The 13,868-nt window shown below is 34.8% G+C and overlaps 3 protein-coding genes across 5 annotated transcripts; all 3 read left to right on the forward strand.

The window, feature by feature from the left end:
- Window positions 1–749: 749 nt before the first annotated feature.
- On the forward strand, window positions 750–4,753 carry LOC103484309 (argininosuccinate synthase, chloroplastic). Its single transcript, XM_008441324.3, has 10 exons — window positions 750–924; window positions 1,195–1,253; window positions 1,351–1,432; window positions 1,767–1,908; window positions 2,324–2,372; window positions 2,495–2,677; window positions 2,824–2,898; window positions 2,987–3,172; window positions 3,429–3,517; window positions 3,835–4,753. The coding sequence occupies exons 1-10, from the start codon at window positions 858–860 to the stop codon at window positions 4,385–4,387; spliced, it is 1,485 nt and encodes a 494-aa protein (XP_008439546.1). The 5' UTR covers window positions 750–857; the 3' UTR covers window positions 4,388–4,753.
- A 1,006-nt stretch (window positions 4,754–5,759) lies between these two features.
- LOC103484316 (protein ROOT INITIATION DEFECTIVE 3-like) lies at window positions 5,760–9,156 on the forward strand. 2 transcript variants are annotated; one of them, XM_017044022.2, is made up of 8 exons: window positions 5,760–6,418; window positions 6,748–6,861; window positions 7,061–7,194; window positions 7,307–7,451; window positions 7,521–7,720; window positions 7,991–8,112; window positions 8,367–8,599; window positions 8,735–9,156. In XM_017044022.2, the coding sequence occupies exons 1-8, from the start codon at window positions 6,110–6,112 to the stop codon at window positions 8,975–8,977; spliced, it is 1,500 nt and encodes a 499-aa protein (XP_016899511.2). In that variant the 5' UTR covers window positions 5,760–6,109; the 3' UTR covers window positions 8,978–9,156. The 2 variants fall into 2 exon arrangements, with proteins under 2 accessions (XP_016899511.2, XP_050936085.1); XM_051080128.1 differs by lacking the exons at window positions 7,061–7,194; window positions 7,307–7,451 and having other exon boundaries at window positions 5,762–6,418.
- A 2,023-nt stretch (window positions 9,157–11,179) lies between these two features.
- Window positions 11,180–13,642, forward strand: LOC127143762 (argininosuccinate synthase, chloroplastic-like). 2 transcript variants are annotated; one of them, XM_008441395.3, is made up of 6 exons: window positions 11,180–11,323; window positions 11,416–11,591; window positions 11,733–11,915; window positions 12,020–12,280; window positions 12,855–12,943; window positions 13,021–13,642. In XM_008441395.3, the coding sequence occupies exons 1-6, from the start codon at window positions 11,287–11,289 to the stop codon at window positions 13,571–13,573; spliced, it is 1,299 nt and encodes a 432-aa protein (XP_008439617.2). In that variant the 5' UTR covers window positions 11,180–11,286; the 3' UTR covers window positions 13,574–13,642. The 2 variants fall into 2 exon arrangements, with proteins under 2 accessions (XP_008439617.2, XP_008439609.2); XM_008441387.3 differs by having other exon boundaries at window positions 11,219–11,323; window positions 11,413–11,591.
- Window positions 13,643–13,868: the final 226 nt, after the last annotated feature.

Consider the following 13,868-nt stretch of genomic DNA (forward strand, 5'->3'; position numbering starts at 1 on the left):
AAAACGAAAATATTATTTTTATTTCAAACCACACCGATCAAACCCAAATCTCGATATAAGAATAATATACAAGAGAGTTTTCTCTTGTAAATCTAAGCTATCGTCTCCATGCTATTAGTACACTTGTTTGTTTTCACATTGCAACACTGTATATGCATACGTGCATGTAAGTGTATACCATATTTGTTTTTAAGAATAATTTAAAACTGTAAATACCATTTATCTTTACCATAGCCATTACAAATGTCAACCTCACCACACATATATCAAAAGAAATTTGATAATTTTAAAAGTAATTTAAAAGGCTATAAAATTATATAAGAAAAGTATAACTAACTGACAAACAAATAGAGAAAATCCATCCAAACACAAAAAAGCTATCAAGTGAAAAGGGCATTTAACAGCCAAATTTGTAAAGTTGATAGAGACATTTCTAAAATCTGGCTTAGTGATTCTTACAAGTAATTAATTAGCTAATTTTTGTGGTAATTATAAAATATTGCCAGATTTAATTTAGAAAAATAAGAAAGAAATTAGAAGAAAAAGAAATGTGAAGAAATTATTTATTTATTTATATATTATAATATATAATATTGTGGTAATGGAGAAAATCTCCCGCGTCGTGGGAGAGCCTATTGACCGTCCGATGAAATGAATTAGGTTTGAAAAGAGAGGTTAGCCACAAGATTAATAGTCAAATTTGATTTTTCATTAGGTCGTCTCTATTACGCGACAATATAAGTAATCGCTTTTTTTAAACCCTAGCGCACCGTCTTAGCCATTTCCAGAAAGGTGATTGGCAGAGCGTTGTTCATCTCAGAAAATTTCTGAAGATCACGACAATCGCCGCAAACGCCATGGCTCAGTTAATGGGAGGCTCTCTGTTCTCATCTGCTCCCGTTGGGTTTCACCCATCTAAAACAGGTATTTTCGTTTGAAACCTTGTTATTATTTGTCTATTATTTAAAGAATTAGATTGGAAGAAATGGAAATGGAAATGGAAATGGGAATGGCAATGGGGATGGGATGGATTTGTTTGTGTTAGCATTTTTCATTTTGTTAATTCGAGTTTCTGGCTATTATGTGATCGGGAAGATGAATGGATTAGTGCAATGTCGACGGTGGAGATTATGAGTTTCTTTTTGTGGTTTTTCAAATGCATCATCTGAGGTTGGAGTTTTGTTTTATTTTCAGAGGCGGTGGCGGGTTATTGCAGGATTTCTTGCCTGACGAAGTTGCATTCTTTCCAAGAGGCATTTCCATCAATAATCATCTCCCTCCTATCCTTTTATCTATAAGGTCTGTTTTTATCTGATTTTTGGACTTATTCTATTGTATTCGTGGCTGCAGCTGGGTGCAAAAACGTGTGAAATCCATGGCAATGGCTTATCTAGTAACAGTTCTGGTGTACGGCGGTCGAATAAGAAGAGAGGTGAGGTTCCTCTTATTGCTTGGTCTGCGCTTAATTATCTCCCCCTCCATCCCTGGCTAGTTTTGGAGAAGCGGAGGGAGTTTTATCAGACTGAGATCTTAATCATGGAGTTACTCTGTTAATAGATTTATGTAGATAGTATAGTTGTCTATGTGTTTATGTTTTTATATTTACTCTAAAAGAGCAGCCAAGTGGTGTAAAGTGTATCATTAATACTAATTTTGTTCTACTGTTTTAGCCCTGTAATCTAGACGCCTTATAAGATCTGTTTTTGGGGTTTTCCTTTCATATCAAGTTGATTGAAATTTTATCCTTCCCTTTTGAATGGATTCAGTCATTCAGGCAATACTGCAGAGTGAGAGAGAGATAGAAACTACCAATGGCATAGTGACTAGAGGTTTGCGTGGGCAATTGAATAAGGTTGTTCTTGCTTACAGTGGTGGCTTAGACACATCAGTCATCGTCCCCTGGCTGAGGTAGGTCTTCATCTTTTTGAATGATCCAAAGTAGTTTGCTTTTTTCTTCTTCTTTTAAGCATGGGCCTGATGTTTAATCTTGTTTACTGATTTTTCCCTGGACTTCTAAATTATCAAAATACTCGTTCAGTAAAGTAGTAGTAGTTGCATCATGCATGATTTGTGGACATTGAAGAATTCAGAGACAGCTACTACTGACTCTTCAGTACATCGAGTTTTTATGATTTATGACCCATTTCTTTGATTGTACTGCAATCTGCGTGGATTTTGCTTTGATCTTTTAGTTGTTCTTTCTATGTCATCTCCTTCTGCCATTACTCTTTGGGGATTTCTGCAGCCCTTTTGGTATCGCCTTTTTTACCGCTTCTAAATTATTTTCTTCACCCATGGGTATTAACTGTTACATGTATTGCAGGGAGAATTATGGTTGCGAAGTTGTATGTTTTACGGCTGACGTTGGTCAAGTATGTAATTAGCATTGGTTAATTAGTGTTTTTTTAAAATAAAAGTTCTAGGATAACCACTTTACTTGAAACCCCGTGAAAATTTATCCTTTTGCATCTCCTTGTGGGTCTTAATCCTGTAGGGCGTGAAGGAATTGGAAGGTTTGGAAAAGAAGGCTAGAGCAAGTGGGGCTTGTCAATTGGTAGTGAAGGACTTAAAGGAAGAATTTGTAAGCGACTTCATATTTCCTTGCTTACGCGCTGGTGCAATTTATGAAAGAAAATACCTGCTTGGGACATCAATGGCCCGTCCAGTTATTGCAAAGGTAAGCTTTTACTGTAGTATTGCTGCAGACAGTCCTTACTTCTAAGGTATATTATTAGCAATTTGGATTTCCCAAGCTCCGTTCACATTTGTCCTCTTTATGCTTTTTGTTAATTCTCTTGATTTCTTTTGATATTGGGAAAATAGGCCATGGTGGATGTTGCCAAAGAAGTTGGAGCCGATGCTGTTTCTCATGGATGCACTGGGAAAGGAAATGATCAGGTATGTATACCCTTGCACCGTGATTTGGAAATGAGTATGCTTTTTTACTTGACTTATAAAATTGGTATTGTATGGTAAATCTGTTAAGGTACGCTTTGAATTGGCCTTCTTTGCTCTAAATCCCAATTTAAATGTGGTGGCACCGTGGAGGGAATGGGATATTACTGGAAGAGAAGATGCTATCGAGTATGCCAAGAAGCATAATATACCTGTTCCGGTGACCAAGAAATCAATTTACAGCCGAGACAGGAACTTGTGGCATCTTAGTCACGAGGTAATGATGATTAGGTTTGGTCGATTCACCTTTAGTCTAAGTTGATTTTTTTTTTTGGTATTTTTCTTTTCTTAAAGAGTAATGTGGAAAGTTGGAAACCACCTTTCATAAATGATAGTCCGTGGTTTGTCTATCAAGTTTTTAAAATCAACCTATGTGACAATCGCATTCTAGCATGTAGCAAGACACTGGGTGGATTTTGGCCTCTTATGAATTTTAGCTCTTTCTTATGTTCTCTTGTACGTTATTACTGAAGGGAGATGTTTTGGAGGATCCCGCAAACGAACCTAAAAAGGATATGTACATGATGTCTGCAGATCCAGAGGACGCACCAAACGAACCAGAGTAAACTTTCTTTTCTTTAATTCCAAACTTCTTCTATCAACAACAGTTGGTGGTGTAAAAGGACTAATAATGGCCAATCTAGAATCAAGTTCATGCTATTTGCTACACACAGCTGGAAAATTAAATGTTCTGTTTACGTAGTTCGAAAAAGAGAGGCACTTTTAATAATTCAATATTAGAGTTTGAGACTCGTAATATTAAGATAATACTTTCTCAACTCATTTTGTTTGCTTAATTTGTGGGGCCATACCTTGGTCTCTTTGGTGGGTGTTTCCCATTTCTCTTCAACGAGCTCAACACGCCATCATCTTTTGCAGATACGTGGAAATAGGAATTGTGGGAGGTCTCCCTGTTTCTGTCAATGGCGAAGTTCTTTCACCAGCCTCTCTTCTAGCCAAAGTAAACGAAATTGGTGGAAAGCATGGAATTGGGAGAATCGACATGGTTGAAAATCGTCTCGTCGGCATGAAAAGTAGAGGCGTCTACGAAACACCAGGAGGAACCATCCTTTTTGCAGCCACCCGTGAGCTGGAATCTCTAACACTTGACCGAGAGACAATTCAAGTGAAAGACTCGCTGGCCCTGAAATATGCAGAGCTGGTTTATGCAGGAAGATGGTTCGACCCTCTTCGTGAATCCATGGATGCTTTCATGGAGAAGATCACAGAGACCACCACTGGCTCCGTCACTCTCAAGCTGTATAAGGGTTCTGTCCACGTGGCCAGCCGCCGAAGTCACTACAGTCTTTATAGGGAAGACATCTCCTCCTTTGAAAATGGACAGATTTACAATCAAGCCGATGCTGCCGGTTTCATCCGCCTTTATGGCCTTCCTACTAGAGTCCGGGCAATGCTCCATAAGGAATTTTAATTCTTCACTCTGATAATGGATGGCGCCTTTGGCACAAGGATCAATTGGGAATTTTGATTCTTCACTCTGACAATGGATGGCGCCTTTGGCACGAGGATCAATAAGGTAACCTAATCAGTTGATAGGTCTCGTCTTTATTTGATGGGTTGTTACAATTTGTACATGTATTGTTTTTGTAGTGTAACTAAGGTTAGTCTCTCTCTCTCTCTCTCTCTTTTCTTTTATTGGTGGAATTAGGGTTGCAACCTTGGTTTTTTTTTCTGTTTATTTAGCTTAAAGTTAATTTTTTTTATTTAGTTAATTCAGGGTTAGTAAAGGTTCAAAATTTAAACCATAATTTAAGTACTTGTTGGGTTTTGTTATTTATTCCACTCTTCTCTCTGGCTTTTCTTTATAATAAATATTATCATATTTCTAGAAAGAATTATTTTCCCTTAAAAGCTAAATGATTAGATATGGTGGGTTTTCTAGTGGAAAAAATTATTAGATATGGACAAACAGAGAAAATAACAATCGGATACTTATCTTTTTTACTCACCGTTTTGGTGTACCCTTCCCATTGTTTTATGTTGGTATCATTATGGAATTTCTCCAATTCTTCATTCTCTTTGGATATTGTATTTATCAATGAAATTGTTTGTTATAGAAATAAAAAAAAAAACCATTCAGATATGTTGGATGTTTTATTTATCAACGAAATTGTCTCTTAACAGAAACAAATCAGGTATTTTTCTTAAGGCAGCTGAGGAATGTTTTGTTGAGCGATATGGTATTTGTCCGTTAAACCGACTTTCTTTGAAATTTGCACCTTTGCTAAATTTATATGGACGTCTTTATATTCTTCTTAGAATCTAGTATGCGGTTTTGGGTAACCTAGAACTTGGATCATTCAGGTTATTATATTAAATAAATCACTTTTGCTTTATAGAAAAAGGAATTAAACTATAAATAGATATCGATAGTCAATAGTATTTTTCAAAAATTCTTTTGAAATACAGAATTTCGTGTGTATTTTCTTTTTGGCTTCTATAGGTGATTTGTAGTTTAAAGTTTCATATTCTTATTGTTTTTCTTAATCTTAAAACAACCATATAGGTTAAAATATTATTATGATCCATATGTTTGATTTCGTCTGATTTTAGTCTATATATAATTTCAAGTGAGATTTTAAAAATAGTAAAATGTTAAAGTTATTTACTTAATATAACAAAACTTATTCTACCTTCCTTAGTCTATTCAAGGGTTTTGTATTTAGATGCATGAATATTTTTTAAATCCAATCCGACAATTAAGAGAAGATTTGTAATTACACGCTTAAAATTTTAAAATTAATATTAAGATCTCTTACTTGTACAAATTTTAAAATTGAATCAAACTTATGCAATTATATGAATCGTACTAATTATATAATTCTAAAATTTAAATTTTATTGTCCAATTAAACTAAGTTTTAAGGCTCAATTTATAGAAATTTTATTATGAAAAGTTTGAGAGTATCTACCAGCGTAATTTAGGGTGGATGGCGGGCTTTCTTAATTCCCCGTTCATCGACTGCATGGAGTTCACTAGCTCCAAGAAGACTTTCGCGCCTCAATCCCTGAAATCGAGTACCCAAATTTGGAATGTGAACCGAAAGTTCAATGTTATCTTCAATTGAATTTGTCTCTTTCAATCGACAATTCGTCATTCAATCCAATCCAATCCAATCCAATCGAGTCTTCGCATGCAGACCTCCGTTGTCTCCATTAATGGCAGTTTTTTTTTTTTTTTTTTTTGCTTCCATCTCTTTGAGCATCAGAAAATGGGCAACGGCGGCGAAAGTATGGCGTTGGCTGTTTGCAGCGACAGAAACATGGGATTGGGGATTACTATATGGGATGTGAAAACAGGCCAAACTCTCCTTCACATTCCGTCTTGCGCTTCGCCTCCCTACGGTTTTATTTGCTTGAGAAACGAGTTCTTTGTTGCTTCTCAGACTCGTAAGGAAGGGTCCGTTGGTGGTGGAACCATTTTCATTTGGTCACTCAACAAGGTATTCAACTATGGATTCATTTGCTTGAACCCGGATTAATCTTTGAACCTTCGTTTTCCTTCAGATTCTAACGTTATTCGAATAATATATCATGGACGACTTGATTCTGAACACATATACGCGTTAATGATTCTAGAACTTGAGGGAAAATTGTTGCTATTGTAGTTCCGTGTTCAAGCTCGGCGGAATCTTTGTCATAATCCATCAACTTAACTTGATTTTAACATGTATCAGAATAGGAATATCACTTTCTATAGATTTTCAAGTACACAAGTGAGACACATTAGCGTGATTTTACAATATTTGGCCTTCATAATCGTGTCTTTCAGCCTCAGCCACCTGTTATGAGCTATACATTAGAGACCATTGGACCACTCGCCTCAACGAAGGATAGTGTATATCTTGCAGGCGGAACTCATTCAGGAAATATTCATCTTTGGGAGGTCTGTAATTCGCTGCCATTCTCATATTTTACATTCAGCAAAGCAATTTCGTATTTACTTGAGTTTCTGTATGCATATACATATATATTTGTATTTATGCATGTGAGTATGCGCTTATGTACATACACTTGCTGAAGAACTCTAAGTTCTCTTCTCCCCTCTTTTCTTTTGAGTCTCATTTGGTTCAAGCAATTTGTAGGTTGGTAGTGGTAAACTGCTCAAGCTTTGGAGTGGTCATCATAAACCTGTAAAGTGTGTACTATTTTCTTGGGACGATTCATTTCTCATTACTGGTTCATCTGACGGAATGATTTGTGTCTGGTCCATGATTAGGTAAATGTACTCTTAAGTCTTCACAACGCGTTTATACAACCGCTTTGATGAAATCATTTTAGATAGCTTTTGGTTTTTGTTTTCATGATTTTCATATCAATCTTGATGCAAGTTTGCTGGATGTGGAACTTGTGGAAAACTCACAGCCATTAGTGTATTGTCTCATGCAACATAAGTCATCTTTAACTGGTCTACTCACCATGTCTGGCTGCTCGATGTCGATAATCATTTCAAGCTCCCTCGATGGCAGTTTAAAGGTTGCTAACTGGTCTATTATGTTGAGTTCTAATAAATTTATGACTTGATTAAACCTTTTGCGTTTGCAGTTTTGGGACTTAATGTCAGGAATGATTAAGGGAACTCAAGCTCATATAGAGGGGATCACCGCAATTGTTCTTCATCCAACTGAGCAAGTTCTGTTCTCAGGCACTGTTGACGGGCAAATTTCTGCTAGCAGGCTTGAATTAGGATTTGATAACTGCATTACCGTTAAAGAAAATCAAATACTTGCACCAAAAGGACACAAGTAATATATGGTACTTGAAAGTTCTCTGTAGTAGTTGCAATATGACTTTCCCTTTCTGTTATCTTGCATTGTTCTATTTTCTTTTATGACTTTGCCAGCAAGGAAAATGTGTTGTCCATTGACATCATCTCCCTCTCAACTTCATTAGCGGAACAACTTTACTAGTTATGATCATTTTGCAACTTCTTGTTTCTTCCCCCTGACCAACAATTAATATACATGTTGGAAGCCCATAGTAAGTTCATGTTCGTGTTTCCACCATTAATGCAGAGGAGCTATTACTGCTCTGGCTTTTAGTCAGACGGATCTGATTTCTGCATCCGAGGATTGTACTGTTTGCATATGGGACATCAGCAGACAGAGGATCATACAAAAGCTTGACCATAAAAAAGGTAATAACTTGATAAATGAACCGCTTTCACATTACCATCCTTCTTGCTTTTGAAGGTTTGAAAACCATATTGGGTTGTACCTGTAGTTCTGGAAACTTGATCGACGATGGAAATGATTGTTTCAGGAGAGGTTAATTTTGTTTTCTCATCATTGCCATACGACAGTGAAGCATAGACAAACAATTTTCCTCTTCAAGAATTGTATTTGGAATATCTGAACATGCATCATATTGTTATTTTTTGGCCGTTGACAGGGAGAATAACCAATTTGGTAGCAATTCCACGGTCGTCCTTGATCTCTACGTCAAATCGAAAGAGAGTCTTGAATCAATTCTCCATGTCCTCACTCGACAAGTATCCTCAGCCTGCCAACTTGATGAAGAGCACGATCCCTCTCTTTTCGTCCCTCCAACCGCTTCAGGAGAATCTGAATTCTATCGGATTCACAAGTACCAGCTCATTGAATCAACAAATACTTGATATGAAGGTCGATCTTTCCTTAAATCTTTCTAAATTGTAGCCTTAATAATGGCTGCTTAATAGTAATGCTAGTTAAGTCAGTTGGATGATAAAACACCGACGATTTAGCAATATATTCATACTACTTTTCCATTGTATTCAGACAGAAGGGACATCAGCAGCAATACAGATGAAAGTAGAAACAAGCTTAGAAAGGCGAATGTGGGCGTCCAGAATGACAAAGCAAGTGATGGACATGAATAACCATCTTCAATCGAGGGTACTAGACATGATGCGGATTCGATTGTTCGAGCCTACAAAAATTAACTCGTCCTCAAAGAAACAAAAAGATGAAAGAGATCGAGTTGCTAAGAAGATGGAGAAGCGTCCATCGTCATTCCATTAATCTTTAGTTCTCGAACAAACTGTAAGTGATATTATCTTTAGATCTCTCAAAGTTTACATTCCATTAATCTTTAGATCTCGAACAATCTGTAAGTGATATACCATCTTTAGATCTCTCGAAGTGTTTGTAAACTTGAACATGATTCAACTGATAAAAGATATCCACATTCTTTAACAAAATGGGGCTCCGTTCTATAGGGGTAAATAGGAAATTAAGTACATTTCTTTTTTTTTTTTTTTGCATTTATGAGATGTTCATTTGGTAACAGAGTTTAAAATTAAACCTCAATTTAACTAGAGATTCAAAATGTGTTTGATAAATACATTTATAAATCTTCAAATAAGTTTATTTACTAAATAGATATTATGTAAAATCACCACTAGTATTAATTGATTAATTGATTAATGAACATGTGTCTTACTTTTATATGTAAAAATATACGTAATTTACGATATATTATATTATATACGTTTTAAATTGACATCAAACAAAAACAAATTGAATTTGTAATATGAAATATTATGTTAGTGAGTTTAGTTCAACTGTAATTAATTGAATAAATGGATCAAAAAGATATAATTAATGAGGTTTTTGCAATTTTCAACTTTGATCTTTGTTGAAGCATATTTGGCATTAAATAATTTCTAATATCACATGTATATTATGGTTGAAACATTATGTATTTATAGCAATTAAAACATTTACTTTAAATAAACTCAAATTCTTTAAAGTAAAACATATTTGGCATTAAGTAAAGAATAAACTCAATCAGAATATTAACTTTAAATTCTTTTACAATGCGATGGGGCAAAACTAAAACATTCTATCGAAGTCATTAGTTTAACTATCAAATTTTTTTAAAAATAGCTTTGAGATTTCTTCAAAATTTTCATACTACTATATCTTATGCTAAAAAAGAAAAAAACTATTTGATCTTAAATAATTTATTTAAACACAAGTTGAATAATTAATATAAATTTGGCTAAAAAAACAGTAGTAATACTAGAGAGGATTGACTAAAATTTATAATAACACAATGTGCATAGTAAATGAAGGAAGAAAATTTCTTATTAGGGGTAAGAAAAAGAAAAAAAAAAAAGTTGATGGATGACCCAAAATTTGGTGGAAGAATAAAATATGCAATACTTTTTCTAAATTGAGGGTTGTTTTTATCTTTTGGTTTGGTTATTGGCATATTCGTATGAAATGACGAAAACAGACCCTCGACATGTACAATGAGCCTCTCGCTAGATCTCCATCCTCTTTGGTCACTCTTGTTCTTCTTTTGGTTTGTTTTCTCCCACTCTTCTCTCTCGTCTACAATCACATAAATTCAACAAGATCGAAAAGAACTTGTTGGAAACCCACAAAAAGAATGGAAAAGAGAGAAGATTACATAATTATTAACCTTTTAAAAGCTAAAGACTACTTTGGAACTGATTGAAGTTTTTGTGTACAATTATCTCAAGAAAAACAAAGCTATTTTATGAACGACGGTAATTGGAAAAGAGAGAATTCGAAAATCCACGATATAAAAAAAAAAAAAAAGACGACTTTGAGCTAGGTTGATTGTGGTGGACATGTTCATTCAAATATATAACTTACTGAGTATGATACAATTATAATTTCAAAGTTGGCACGATTGACATATTTTTGTAGATTTGAGTTTAGCTTAGAAGTAATTGACTTGACACTCAAATTCATCAAATCTTGACCCAAATTTTTACTACAAAAATTAAATCTCAATCTTTTTTAAAGTAGATTTCAAATAAATAGTTCCATGAAAGTTTATTTGAGAAGCAAAAGAGATATTTAACTTTTGGAGGAGTACAAGTAGCTTAAAAGAAGAACATTAATTCAAAGGTGTTTTGTATTCCAAGATACTTTGGGGCTTTTGAAATTACCATAATTCAACCGTGGGAACTGGATGCCCTTTGAGAGGTTGGCCAACTAAGCATATTTTGGATTTGATTCAATTACGGATAGACTTCCATATACGATTTTTATCGATCTAGTATAAAAAATAAAATTTTGTTATATTTTATAAAAATCATAGTTTATTTAATTTATTCGAAATGCACTCTAGAATAATTAAATTGGTCTCAAGTAATCTTTAAACTTTCAATTCAAATAAAGTAAAAAACCAAATTGATCAAGAATCACTTTAAAATTACTTTAAGGTTGTTTTCCATCCATAGAAAATCAAAATTGAAAGAAAACATTTAGAATGTGACAAAAACTATAAACTTAACCAATATAAATAACAATGTGAGACAAGAAGAGTTTTGTTGTTCTAAGAGACATCCCTTATGGAGATCAAGCAAGCACCCACGGAGTCTTTGTCATGTAAGTATGATTAACTTTTTTTTTCCTAATTAATTAACGAATTTTTATTATTATATAACAAAAAATTTGATCCTTTAACTTTGAATTAGTAGCATTGCAAAATGATAGAGATGGTGAGATAGGAAAAGGCAATGGTAAAGGTGTGGTTGGACAGCTGAAGAAGGTTGTTTTGGCTTACAGTGGTGGGTTGGACACATCAGTCATTGTCCCATGGCTAAGGGAGAATTATGGTTGTGAAGTTGTTTGTTTTACTGCTGATGTTGGTCAAGTATGTGAATTTAGTTACCAACTACTGTCAACTTAATCTGTGTTTTATTTGATAATCAATCGTTTGGGCTCCATTCAGTACTTGAGTTTTAAAAATTGTTTAATTTTCTTTTCTTCTGTCATGATCTGAATTTCTTTGTAGGGTATGAAGGAATTGAAAGGTTTAGAAGAGAAAGCTATAGCAAGTGGAGCTTCAAAATTGGTAGTAAAGGATTTAAAGGAAGAGTTTGCAAAAGACTTCATATTTCCTTGTTTACGTGCTGGTGCTGTTTATGAAAGAAAATACCTTCTTGGAACATCCATGGCTCGTCCCGTTATCGCAAAGGTAAATCCTATACGTCGTCCTAAGTGCATAGATATGTTAGTTTTTTAGAAAAGTCATTTCAAACCGATTCTTATGGTGTTGCTAGTTCGTTTGTGTATGAAAAGGCGATGGTGGATGTTGCAGAAGAAGTTGGGGCAGATGCAGTTGCTCATGGATGCACTGGAAAAGGAAATGATCAAGTAAGGTTTGAATTGGCATGTTTTGCTCTAAATCCAAATCTAAAAGTGGTGGCACCATGGAGAGAATGGGATATTACTGGAAGGCAAGATGCTATTGAGTATGCCAAGAAGCATAATATCCCTATTCCTGTCACTAAGAAATCCATATATAGTCGAGACGCCAATTTGTGGCATCTTAGTCATGAGGTATATCGTTTATTAAAACATGTTTGGAGTAACATTTTAAGATTTCATAACTCTTTGCTATAAGGATTGAAGTCTCCATCTTTTTCGTAAATATTTAGTTTTTTTTTAAATAAAGTCTTTAAACACTCTCTCCTTCTTCTATTTCTTAGTTTCTTGTTTTATTATCTACTTTTTACTAGTGCTTTTAAAAAAAACCAAACTTTGGAAGCTAAAAAATGAATATAAGAAAGTTGTTTTTCGAAATTTAAAATCGAAAGGTGTGAACTCTTAACTTTCAAAAACTAAAAGAAAAATTATTATCGAATGTGGTTTTAAGTATATTTTAGAAAGGCAAGCCTTTTTCAAAACTTGTTTTTTGTTTCATATAATTAGAATTCTAAGTATTTTGTTAAACAAACGTAAAAGTGTTTTCAGAACAAAAAATGTTGTGAAGTGAGATGTAAGTTGACTAAATAAGATATGGAAGCACTTAAAAAGTTGTCATCCTCAACTCGCTGCCCACTTGAGTTGTCTCAAGAAAGGAGTAGCCGAGAAGGTCTGATTTTGACGTTTTTATGGATTATAAAATTTGTAGGGAGATGTTTTGGAGGATCCAACAAATGAACCTAAGAAGGACATGTACATGATATCTACAGATCCAGAAGATGCACCAAATGAACCTGAGTAAGTAATATTCACATCAACTATTCAATCTTTTTTCAAATTTTAGTATTATGGTTAGCTTAGAATCACTTGTACAGATACGTAGAAATAGGCATTGAGGGAGGTGTCCCTGTTTCCATCAATGGCGAACTTCTTTCACCAGCCTCTCTTATCTCCAAAGCAAACCACATTGGTGGAAAGCACGGAATCGGGAGAATCGACATGGTTGAAAATCGTCTCGTCGGCATGAAAAGCAGAGGCGTTTACGAAACTCCAGGAGGAACCATCCTTTTCGCAGCCGTCCGTGAGCTCGAGTCTCTGACACTCGACCGAGAGACGATTCAAGTGAAAGACTCATTGGCTCTGAAATATGCAGAGTTGGTCTATGCAGGAAGATGGTTCGACCCACTTCGTGAATCCATGGATGCTTTCATGAAGAAGATCACAGAGACCACCACTGGCTCTGTTTCTCTCAAGCTCTATAAGGGTTCTGTCCAAGTCGCCGGTCGCCGGAGTCTTTATAGTCTTTATAGGGAAGATATTTCATCCTTCGAAAATGGGCAGATTTACAATCAAGCTGATGCTGCTGGTTTCATTCGCCTTTATGGCCTTCCTACTAGAGTTAGAGCAATGCTCAATAAGAGCTTGTGATTTGGTTGGTTTTACTACTTTCAAAATGGTTTATTCTAATGTCTTTCAGCTTCCTTTCGTTTTGGTGTATTGTTTTGGTACTCTTTTATCTAAAACTCAGGAGAGTTTAACTTAATTGATTTTGGGGTACATTTATAGGTTTGAATTAGTAACATAACAAATCATTGCCTTTCTTCTTTTCCTCCTTAAAAGAAGGTAATGAAGCTTTCTTTTCATGAGCAAGGGAACACAGAATCACAAACTGGAGTTGAATTTTCACCCTTCCACAACACTCTTAAGACTGAGATTTTGGTAA

The sequence above is a fragment of the Cucumis melo genome, chromosome 12, assembly GCF_025177605.1.
Source record: "Cucumis melo cultivar AY chromosome 12, USDA_Cmelo_AY_1.0, whole genome shotgun sequence".
NCBI lineage: Eukaryota > Viridiplantae > Streptophyta > Magnoliopsida > Cucurbitales > Cucurbitaceae > Cucumis > Cucumis melo.